The following is a 12020-nucleotide window of genomic DNA, read 5'->3' as shown; positions in this document are numbered from 1 at the left end:
CCAAATTTTCACAATCATTCCAGCCTCAGTGATATCCACCAATAATGCGTGCTGTCAGTACTGTCAGCTGACTTGCTAAGGAAAATATTCAAAAATCTTGTTGCACATTAGGTTTCAGCAATTTCTGATATATCCTTTCAGTTTGATAGGCAAGATTCCTGATGAGATTTTGAATATTGTTTTTAGTGCTAGTTGGGTTAGTAGCATTATGTAGACTGTATTTCCCCAACCTGCCTATGAGAACAGCATTTGAGATTAAAGATACCTCTTTTCTGCTGGTTGTTATTAGCTGGTACTCTGATCATCCTAGATATCAATTTCGTTCACTATTACTTGTATTTAAAAAATCCATATTGGCTGTAATTTATCACTTGTTTATTTATGAAATTAATATATAGGATATTAACCTAAAGAAAGAAAGCATGAACAAGCTTTATTGATGTATATTTAATTTATATTTATGTTTATTATAATTAAACCATTTTCTTCTTACAGCTCAATTAAAGATAGACATATCTCCAGCTCCAGAGAATCCCCATTACTGTCTAACTCCAGAGTTGCTGCAAGTCAAACTTTACCCAGACAGCAGAGTTAGACCTACAAGAGAAATCCTGGAGTTTCCTGCCAGGGATGTCTACGTTCCAAATACCACATACAGGTTAGTTTTGAAATACATCTCACATTTCAGAGCCTGAGATTGGCAGGTCCAAAAATTCGTATCTTATCATCCGGTTTGTTGCAAAAGTTGCTGCATCAATAGATCTGCTGTGCCAGAGAGACAGAAAGGGTCCAGACTGACATAGCAGAAAATTCACAGTTGTCTAGGGATGAACGTGGTTGTGTAAAACTTGGCTATGAACAGGGACATGAGAGAGGTTTCTCTGTCTTGCAAAGTTCAAAGTAGAATTTAGTCAAATTCTCTTCGAATTTGCCTAGGTTTTAATTTTTTTCTGTGTGCTAAAACCAGCATTCTCTTACCAGTTTTACTGCTTTCTGGCACTTTAAGTGGCTTATTTCTGTCTTTACAGTGGGGGATAAAAATGTAGAAAATGCATAATCCCATTCATATTTACATTTTGATTTAAAGGAAATTTCCTGGTTTACAATGCTTTAAAAAAAATACGAAGATCTAGAAGAATATTTTTTTAAGCATTTCAGAAAACAACAACCTTTCTATAACTAAGTGTAGGTAGGGAGCAGATTTCTTTTTATTATTTTTCCTCTATTAATTTGAAGTTTTTTCACAGTATCATTGAAGATAATACACTTCTGAACGTCATTGCCTTCATCTTCAGTTGAGTAATTTCACCAACTTACTCACAAAATCAGTTACTTCTTGTCATAAAAACTGGATAAATACAGACCAGATTCTTAGAAAACAAAGCTTACAAGAAAGAGTTTATTCAAGTTCCACATCTCATGTCTTTTCGGAAGATTTATTTACTTATTTGTGGTAGAGGTTAGACAGGCAATTAAGCAGCACAAAATACATCAGTACAAATACTGTACAGTGTTACAGTACAGTAATGTACACAGTAATGTACACAGTAAACTGTGTACAGTACAGTATTACAGTACAGTAATACAGTACAATACAAATCCAAAATACATCAGCACTATGTATTCTCTTCTTTGCGATAAATCCATAAGAAGTAACAGTATTTTTTGCAGTTTCTTTGTGATTAGCACATTCTATTCATAGTTGTTTCACTCTGACAAATTACAAGTTAAGACCATTTTTGTATGGTTGCAAATGTGGAGATAAAAAATCTGTACTGTACAAGGGTTATATAAAATATACAAGTCAATATGACTCAATATAACTGCAGAATTGGTGTCTCTGTCAATAAACACTTCTGCAGCAAGCCACCTGCAAGCACGTCAACAGTCCTACTGCCTCGGAGGCTGCCTTCTGCAGCTGAAGTTAACCAAATGTGAATGTGTCCTCAGGAGCAGGACCAGCACTGTCGCATGGGTTTTGCCTATGGGGTTCATCGGATGGCACCATTGACTCCATTGGAGTTGCCCCCAGGCACAGGTTACTCAGCTGTTCTCTATTTGAAAGGTGTTTGGTCATGTGCTCACTTGGTCTTTCATTTCATTTCTCAGTGAGCTATACTAAAAGGTCACAAAGGGATGGGTCTAAATCCGTTCCAGATGAGAAGAAACAATCTCATACTCATTTCAGAAAGCTTTGAAGCTTAGCCCTTAAGTTTCAGTTTGTAAACATGGTTCTTAAGCTATTCTTTGAAGTGTGATATCTGAAAGATTAGGTCTGTGCTCTGGCTTACTTGATGTGTGTTTACACATCTACAGCTGTGTGAGTACAGTGCTTCAGCATAGATCAGCCTGACCTACACCACTGAAAGTTTGTTTGGAAATACACAAGTCCCTAAAATGGGGAGTTACTCATCTTTTGTTTGCCCACAGAAACATTCCACAACAATAACGTGAACCAAACAACAAATCAGTCACTTTATGAAACAGAATTTCTTATTTTTCCTACAAATTAACACCTAAATGTCTTCTGTAGCATTTTGCCACCCCTTTATATTTGCTGAAACACTTTTCCTGTTCCCTCCTACACAACCCAGAGACAAATGCAACAGCCTGAAAACGCTTTCCCCCAAACAATATTATCTAATACGTGAACAGGCAGCCGATTCCTAGGCATTAGGGTTTGATCCTGGGGAGGTAAAACTCAACTTATAGCAGGTTGACATTTAGGCTAGGGTGAAGGAGAATACTCACCAAACATATGGTAAGACCATCACGTATGCCTCAGGGTTTATGTCATTGGAGAATACACCATACAGTGTATGGATTTGGATATGCACCTGTTACCAAACATAACATGAATTTCTCTGATGTAGCAGTGTTCAGTGTATGTGTTCTGACTTCACGTGCGTCAGATTAAGCATTCAGTCAAAGCTCTTTAGATCTGTCGGGTGTATCATTATTTTGGTTGACTTGAGCAAGTAGTATCTTCCTTTCTTAGGCTTCCAGTATAAGCCTTTTCTTCTGTCTAGTCTTCCTTTTGACCTTGGAGCAACGTATTTCCCATTAAGATTGGTTTCCTCGCATTCGCTGTGCCACCAGCCTCCTAAGGAAAAAGATTGTAATGTCAGTTGTACCCTATTGTGCTCAGTTTCTGAGTACAGTTTCCATTTGCAACACAAATCTTTTTTAGGCCATTTCCGGCAAAAGTGACAATCACCCACTATACCCAAATGAAATGTTGCTTGCACATAAACCCACTTACACTTGCCACTTGAAGGCCACCACAGAAATGTTGTGCTACCTGTTACTGTCAGCTTCACATAAAAGTGGTGCTGCACAGAAAACAGCATGCACTAATGCTGCCGCTGAATTGGAACACTTGGGAGGTTACCTCCACACTTTCATGTTTCCTGAGACCCTGCCCAACAGACTTCCTGATTTCCTGATGCTTTTCTCAAGTAGAAACAGGTAAATCTCTGCATCTGGAGGCTGAAGAGCCTTTTTTAAACAAATTATTTTTTTATTGGCCATGTCCTTAACCACGAGCTTGAATTGTAAGCTCAGTTCTGCTGGCAAAGGCCTGGCCATGACTATTGTGCTAAATATGAAAGTCTAGCACTTTGAGAGTCATTGCCCATCTGCTTTGTGGTCATTAGAGCTGTGTAACATGCTCAGCATTGTTTCAGACATAACAGTATTCAAGCTGAGAATGACACGTACAAAATGTTTGCTGCACTAAGTAGGTGCCTGGCGGGCAGTTCTGTATCCTGTAGTTTAATGATTAATTGCTTTTCGCATAGTTTGCTTTTTGCTATAAAGTGGCAAAACATAAAAGCTTCATTAAAATCAAAGAATGTAGGAACCCTTTAATCGCATTATCATTAAGGAGAAATGTCTTCAGCCTCGCTTCTTTCTTCCTCTTTTGAGAGTGATTGTAGCATATACTGTTGACAAACAGCTAAAATCTGTCTTTGAATGGAAACTCACTATCATTCTGAACTTTTGGCTTGTAGTCAAAATGGAGCCAAGAGTCAGTTTTTCTTCTCTTTTTTTTTGCAAGAGGGGATGAAACAATCCAACCTAGGCTGCCCTACCGGAGCAGGCCTCGGAGGAGGACCTGCCCTTTACTTTAGAGCTCAGAATCTCTGCCCAAGAGTTTGTTTCAGCTGATGCTGCTAGTTCTGTTTCTAATGCTGGTCATTTACACAGTCTCACCATGCTTTAGTTTTGCCTTCTGTAAAACAGAAAGATGATGCCTCGTTGTAGGACTCAACAAAAAACATCTGTTCTTTCCTGTAACGACAAAGATGCTGCTACCCTCCCTTTATGTTCCTAAAGTCAAGCAAATACCGGTAACCACCCACTAAAGCATGCTACCATCCTTCACTTAACAAGGAAAGGGCCATTTCAGTGTACCCGGCCGGCATACTGATACCTAGATAGTTTTCTGGGCAGTTGAAGTTGTTTATTATGGCCATGTCATGGTCTGCAGTTGAGAACCGCAGCTCTGTCTGCTCTGGCAGCGCGTTGGGGATGCTCCCAGAGATCCGTGAAAGCTGAAGCGTGTAGTCTGTCTCTGGGCCTCTCAGGTCGAATGCATACTCGATGTAACGTTTATTATCTTTCCAGTCCTGCAGCTCGATCCGTAAGATGTAGTCCCCTTGTTGAGTAATGGAATAGGTCTTGTTCAGGCCTAGCCAGAATTCCTCTGCAAAGTCATAGTAAATAGATGCTGTGAATGTGGAGCCTTTAAAGAAACATTTATCATGTTTTTCAGATATCTAACCCATACCTCAGGTAACTCATTCACCTTTAAAATATCATCATTTGAAAACATGTATGTAAGTAAGCAGTGCAATGTGAGAATCAAGAGATGCCAGAGGTGAGGATTTGGGGACAGAAGTTACCAGGCAGAGAGTTAGTGGGGAAAGGTGCTAAACTTTCCCCTTTCCCTAAAAACCCATATCGCTCCCCCTGCTATTGAATTTGTTTTTACAGATAACCTGTGGTTGGTATATGTGAAAATATAGTACTTAAAAGGATTTATTCATTGCTTTAATTAAATCAATAATATGAGCCTTGGGAACTGTTGGTCTTTTCAGAGGTCTCCTGCTACATTCTTTTTGTTTACCTCTTCTTAATTGCACACTGGTGATCAATAAAAGCTAGAGATATAAATGAACTGGAGCTTCTCCCACCTCTTGTGAAACTCTGGGTGGGAGCTCAAGACATTTAAAACACGCATGATTGGAACCGTGTGACAAATGAAGCAAATGACATACATAAAACCTAATTGCAATCGTTGTTTTTTAACAAAAGAACTGCAAAACTAACCTGAGGTTTCGATCCCCTTGTATACAGAGTGAATTTAACCTGAGCATTTTTCTTTTGCTATAATTCTTGATTAATTGCTTCATAAATTATACTCATTAAGTAACTCATTATCAGAGCCACTGGTGTCAGAGCACGATAGGTAATTGCCCCATGTAGGAATAGTACAGCTGAATCTGAATGCCACATGTGCAGGTGGCATATAAAGCAATAGAGGACAAGATGAGTCAAACACCCCCACAATTTACAGGTGTGGAAGAGTAGCCTGGTGTTTTCTCACCTTAGAGCATGCAGCACCGAACCAACCAGTACGTAGCTGAGCATAATGCCGTCCTCTGCAAATTCTTTCTGACACTGAAAAGATGTGGCCTCGTGTTGGTTTAATATATGGGAATTGGAGGCCAATAAAGGGGCAACCATAGCATTCAATACGATCAGACAAACTATGTGGGTAAAAGTCAACCTCAGTTGTGAGCTACTGTCCTAAAATGGTGAAATTTTGATCTCTGCTTTGCCTAGAAAGTCAAAATACTTTCTAAACTAAAGCGGACTCATTTCATTGTAAGAGAAAAACAAGGAAAATGCTCTGAGTAGGGAGGCTGGTAGGCAGCTCTTGGTGATAAAAACATCTTTGGGGTTGATGATTAACAGGTAAATGTGGGTGTTGCCTCAGCCTGGCCAGCCAGGTGAGGACATTGGCCACCACGCGGGGAGCTGGAGGTGGTTGTGTAAGGGAGCACCCGCAGCTGCAGGCGCTCTTGAAAAAAGAAGAAAAAAAAAAAAAAAAGACAAATCAGATGGTGGTTCTAAGGGAAACGTGGTTGCAGAAAGGTTGAGAGAAAGTAGTGAAAGCACCTTGGTGAGATACTGTGTTTGTGTAGCTTCAAAGCATTGTGGGATACTTCTGTAAATAATAAAATCTCAATAGCTAAAATAGCATTCAGAACGCTCTGAATCAGACATGATTCAGCAAAAGTTTCTAGGCATGTTTGAAGACGTGTCTTGGAGAATTTTACTAAATTAAACTTTCTGGCAAGCACTTTCTGGCATTCCACTAATGAGGCAAGCTGCTTAGATTTGTCTGTAGGTTATGTCTGCTCTCATGTGAACACCTTTCTGAGAAAATTCAGCTTCTCAAATCAATTTAGACAAAGCAAAGAAAGCAAAAGAAGCATTTTTACCATTGAGATCACCAAAACCCTTTGCATAGGCATCCCAGGTTTGGTTGAAATCTAATGATCCGTCCACTCTGTTCTGGATTACAGTCCAGGAAGTGCCTGCAAATGCAAAGAGGAAATAAGTCACAAACCTGGCTTAAGTATTTAAAGTACTGGGGAGAAAATTCAGCATAACAGAGTCCACCAGCCCCTGACACACAGACGGTGCTGCTGTGGCTGCCCTTCTGCTGCCTGCCTTTAGCTGGTGGTGTTTGACTGCTGGGAGCACAACTCTAGACAAGGTTTTTAGTGTTGGAGGCCATGGCTGGCTAGGACAGCTGAGATCCTGCTCCTGACCAGGTCATGACAACCTTGTTTAACAAATTTCAACAAATGCAAGCAAAGGAGGGTTTTGCACAGGGCAAGCCCATGCCGCTCTGTGTACACATCCAAACATATCCCATCGCCCTGTCACGTTTGCACCAGCGTGTTCCCAGCCAGCTGCGGTGAGGAGCAGTACGGGGAAGCTGGAGAGGACAGAGCAGCACTGCAGGGTGCCAAAACGGGGGAACAGTCAGCTGGCCAAACTACATGTGGTCTCTGGGCAGCGGCAAAGGAAACAGCCAAATGGGTTTCTTACAAAGATAGAGCTTGGGTAGGTGCTGTGCATTTGGTCTGTGGCGATTCTGGGTGCATCTGGTCTGTAGCTGCAGCCTCACCCAAACACAATGCAGGAATCCTGTCTCCAGGACTCACCTCTTTGGGTTAGTTTGGTGTATCTAAGTCGCAAGCACCAATCCACGCTGTCAAACAAAATTTTGCTAAGGTGTTTACTATTTGCTTTAATTAGGAAATGTTACGTCATGGTTGCAATGTAGTGGCGTTCATAATCGCCATTTTCATTCTTTATAACTAAAGGGGCTTGATGTTTTTAATATCAATATGCTTAATATCAATTGCATACATATTAATAAGGATATTAATAGTATGAATATATGTAATAAATATCACATGACTGAAAGTACTTTCCTCAGTATAAACAGCAGGTAACTTAAAAAAGGCAGTGTTGTGGGGACTTTAGGAGAAAGGAAAGTGCTCAAAGCACATAGAGAACAGTAAGAGAAGAGGATACATGACATGATAAGTGCTTGTGTACTTTGGGATGAGACATGGCTTTTTGGCTTATAAGAAACTACTTATGTGAAAATTGGACTGTGCTAGCACAGCTGTCTTACCAAATTTTGTTTCACAGTAGACATCGAAAGCTTCTGAGCCATTGGGCTTAATAGTGTAAGTGCCACTGGTCTGTATGCCGCTGTTGTAGAGAGCAGTGCAGTCAGGAGCAGCACCTAGGAAAGCAAGCACCAGACAATTAGAAACCCTGTTTTGGATGTGGTAAGTTTTAATTCAGCTTTGTGACTTGAATTATTCTATAGAGTAGAGCCAACACAAAACCTGGAACAATCTTTTTGGTCATTATCTCAATAAAGGTCATGAAATGGGCAAACTTTTGGGCATGGTAGTACAGCTGTCAAGTTGTATATATATTGGACCACCTACATTTAAGTTTGGCAAGATTTCAGTTCAGATAATTTTGGAAAATGTGTAAGGCTTAAGACTGGGCTTTGGCAAATGGACTTTCCCATCCCTCATAAATTTCCCAATTAATACTGTTCCCAGTGCTGCAGTTCAGAAATGCATCTCAGCTTTAAAGAAAGCTTTTCCAGATCCTGAAATGAGCTGAAGTAAGTTAGTTCTCTGTTCATACTCTCTAAGACAGGCATCGGCAAGTGGCAGTGAGAGGATCGCCACAGCACATGTTTACATGGGGTGAATGGAGGCTGAAGATTGAGGCCAGGATTATGGCATTATTGGATGTTGTTTCTGTGTGCCACCCCAGAGACATGTATACATACAGTGTGGCTAAATAGATTATGGCATTTTCCAAAGCAGAAAATCCAGCTCCTTCCAACAGCACTGTATATAACATAAAAGCATTTTGCTTTTGGTCTCTGTCTACTAAAAACTAAAAGCACTGTATTGTATAGTCGCAGTTAAGGCATATGGTCTCACCTTCATATTTGTATATTACAGCTGTGGAGTTGTGCACAAAAAAGGGGGTGGCCTCTGGTTCTGTGTGCTCCCCAGTGAAGGAATTCTCTGCGAGTTCCTGGAGCTCTATGTGGTTCAGCTGGGAAGAAGTGTAATTACAGACCGTTAATTTCCCAAGGCTCTGAAATTATGAGGTTCATGTATCAAACTGAGCAATGTCACGCAGAGAGTAATTTTTTATATGAACATAACCCTTTAAAATAGCCAACTTATGACATAAAAATAACTTGAGAACCACACTGGTGGATTTCAAGTGTATGTACGGCAGCTGTTTGACTGCTCAGACAACACAGGATTCATGAGGTGAGTAAATGACCAGTTCTCACAAGGTACACCTTAATGGGCAAACAGATTTAACTTATTTCCTCAGGTGACATCACTTAGACGAATAATACCGACATCTAAGAGCACAGAACCCACAGTTCTTTTTATAAAAGGCATTTTCCCTTTATAGCCTCCTCTTAGGAATAAATTAAATATGGGCACGTCAGTTATACCCAGCGTTCCGGTTACACATGTTGAGCTGCAGCACGTGGCTCCCTATTGAAGTGAATATTGGGAAAGAAGAAGGAGATAGAAAGTAATGATGCTTAGAAGACCAAGGGAACAAGAATAATAGGATAGATAATAATACTAATAAAAAAAAAAGAAAAATAGCAGTCAGGAAATAGAGCAGCCTGGTACTGATCGACAGTGCTTTGGAGCTGCGTCCTCAGTCGTGTGCTCTAGCCACAGCCCCCAGCCTGGCAGCACAGCAGTCTTTCACCCAAAAAGGTCCCTGTTTGGGTCAAAATTGCTTATAGCCTCCTCTGCACTCCCAAAATATGGAACAGGGACGGCTGACTGGAATGAATGGTGGGACATTACCTCCCTCAGCGTTATGAGAGGCAATAGATTCAGGAAAGAGAGATGCGATGGTTACTGTACCTTGTCCTCCAGCTCCATGATTTGGTTGTGCTGTTTGTCGAGCTGTGCGTGCTGGTCCTCCACGATTTTGAGAAGCTGCTTGATGTGGTTGTCCTGCCGCTCCACAAAAGCCTGAGGACAGGAAGGGAGGGAGGGGGGTTGTGGTTAGGGGCAGCAAAAGGCCTTTGCAGGGGCACTTCCTCAGTAACTCATCACAGGGGCTCTCAGTTCTCAGTTCTGAGAGGCACAAAGCATTTAACATTGCCTTTTCCATGGTACTCTCTGCTTTTCCTCTAAAGGTGCAAATTTTGCCTCTGAAATGAACACCCAGCCTTTTTTGAGCCTTTTTTGAGGAAAACTACTGGCAACTGCATGGACTTCTATTGTTGTTGTTATTTTCCTGCCATTTTCACGTGCAATTACGTTCTGTGAAGCTGGTCCTTGATTCAAACTAAATATATGGCACTGACAAAAAAGGAATGATGCCCAGTGTTTAGGGTATTAGCTTGGGATTTGGAAGTTCAGGATTCAGCTTTCTGCTCTGACATGAATAGCCAGTGTTTTCTCCCATGCTTTTACAGAACACAGTTAGTTCTTCCTTTCCCATAGGAAACCTTGTACCCACCTACATATTTCCATGTATTTGCATTAAGTCTATTAACAGCTGAACAATTCTTTGGTCCTGGATGGTCCCTACAGGCAGTACAAATATCCGTCAGTTTAAACTTCCTGCTTCTGTGCTGAGCAGACAGTTCCTAGTGCATTGATTTGTAGTGAGCTGATGACATAAGAAGCTATGGGCTTGGTAATCAAATAATTTTCCTGATTTTTTTTTCCTCATTATAATTACAGATTTTTTAATAAACGTATTTTCAAACACTGAAAAAGATACAGAGCCTTATCACTTCACCATTTTCTCACTGATTTCACTGGGGAATTATACTGTAAAATAAGCCACTTGTCAAATTACAACACTGATTCTTATAAGGTTATTGCAGTGATTTATTTCTCAAAATACACAATAGAACTCCAGTGAGGGTGCAGGGAAAAGATGAGCTTCTATTGTATAACTACCAATGATAGCATTACGATTTATTTTGGCTGTGTGTGTCAGGGGTTCTTACAAATTTACTTACTTTGAGTGAAGAAATTTCATTTGTCTCTTGCACTGTAGGCTGGGTAATGGCCAACTTAGTGACTTTGTCCTCCAGTCCCCACACCTTCTCTTGCAGCTGGATTTTGTTTTGTATGAGGTCTTCAATCTTCAAATTCATCTCCTGCGAGAGATTCTTTATCTCTTCATTGTTGATTTGCAGTCTGGCAGTAGTTTGTCGGAGTAGTTCTTCTTCTTCTTTGATTTCACTGGTTTGCAGTGAGAGCTCATAAAAGGACTTATCAAAAATGTAAAGTTTTTGAAAAATGTCATTCATCTGCCCCTTTGTCTTATGCACAAAGTCTTTAAGACCGTGCCCAAGCTGGAGGAGTCCATTGGCTAAGATTCGTACGTCATCTAGCATGGCAAATCTTGATTTTGTCTCAGGAGATGCAGCCGAATCAAGGGCAGAAAAGTCTTTCTCAGCTCTAGCTGAGAGAGCGAGTGGGGCAGTGAATAGAAAGATAAGAATGATTTTCATGATTTCTGCTCCTGTTACGCTTTGGTTGTTCAGGATGCAGAGACTTTTCCTAGTAGTTTTCACTGTGTGACTGTTCTGTGTTGAAGAATTTAATCTATATATACTCCTCTTCATTTTAGAAGAGGCAGAGCAGTGAGTTGATCATTAAACTGTGTGTATTTGAACGAATGTAACCCCTCTCGAATCTAGGTTGATACCTGGGAAACCTGAGAGCCAGGCACGTTGCTGATTAAGCTGCCTCTGAACTTTTCCATCTGCCAGACATGCTGTTATAAAATGTTAATGATGATGTATGACGTGTTTTTGACACAAGGCTTTTTTAATAGATTAATTGTGGGTCATAATCTCGATAAGGCCTAAATTGCTTCTTGTTTGTGTTGTCTGATTCCTTTTGTTCCCTTAGGACTATGAAAGGGTTTATGCTGCTCAAGAGCACTGCATGCTGCTTTTCAGGTTATGCAGCTCTTTGATAAGCAATGGAAGGGCACAATATTCCCAGATGATTCACACAATCTGATTCTCATTTTGTGCCGTGTTCTGATGTAACTCATCGTACCGCAGTGGATTTGCTTGTCAGCTACTTCAGATTAAGTGAGAAAATGGGAATTAGGTCCAGAGATTGTCTGGATGTGATTCTACTGTCTTAAGGTTTGTGCAGTAATTTACACCATATAAAGCTTATTTTTTAAGAGCTGCTTTCCAGAGGTGGGTGAGATAAATAATACCCTGCTTACATTTCTCACCTTACGATTTCCCTTGCTGTTTAAGATTCACACTGAATAAAACAAGTCTACGGGTACTCTGAAATAAATGTCCAGTTCTGCACTGGGTCTCTGCACAGAAGCACGTATATTTTTCAAGGAGTAGTGCAGTATGAGTG

At 40.5% G+C, this 12020-nt stretch overlaps 2 protein-coding genes across 9 annotated transcripts in view; one reads left to right on the top strand and one right to left on the bottom strand.

The window, feature by feature from the left end:
• Window positions 1-12020, top strand: part of DOCK7 (dedicator of cytokinesis 7) — a 99400-nt gene that overhangs the window by 38735 nt on the left and 48645 nt on the right. For all 8 annotated transcript variants that reach the window (XM_035564354.1, XM_035564358.2, XM_050712194.1 and 5 more), the window contains exon 14: window positions 496-658. In XM_035564354.1, coding sequence (XP_035420247.1) covers window positions 496-658 — 163 coding nt within the window. The remainder of the gene's footprint in view (window positions 1-495; window positions 659-12020) is intronic.
• ANGPTL3 (angiopoietin like 3) lies at window positions 2922-11140 on the bottom strand. Its single transcript, XM_035564360.1, has 7 exons — window positions 10643-11140; window positions 9528-9638; window positions 8562-8679; window positions 7724-7837; window positions 6513-6608; window positions 4436-4708; window positions 2922-3103 (listed from the first exon to the last, which is right to left on the bottom strand). Exons 1-7 carry the CDS (start codon window positions 11138-11140, stop codon window positions 2922-2924), a joined length of 1392 nt encoding a protein of 463 aa, XP_035420253.1.

This window comes from Cygnus atratus, chromosome 8, assembly GCF_013377495.2.
Source record: "Cygnus atratus isolate AKBS03 ecotype Queensland, Australia chromosome 8, CAtr_DNAZoo_HiC_assembly, whole genome shotgun sequence".
NCBI classification, from domain to species: domain Eukaryota; kingdom Metazoa; phylum Chordata; class Aves; order Anseriformes; family Anatidae; genus Cygnus; species Cygnus atratus.
This window is presented reverse-complemented; position numbering and strand designations above follow the sequence as displayed.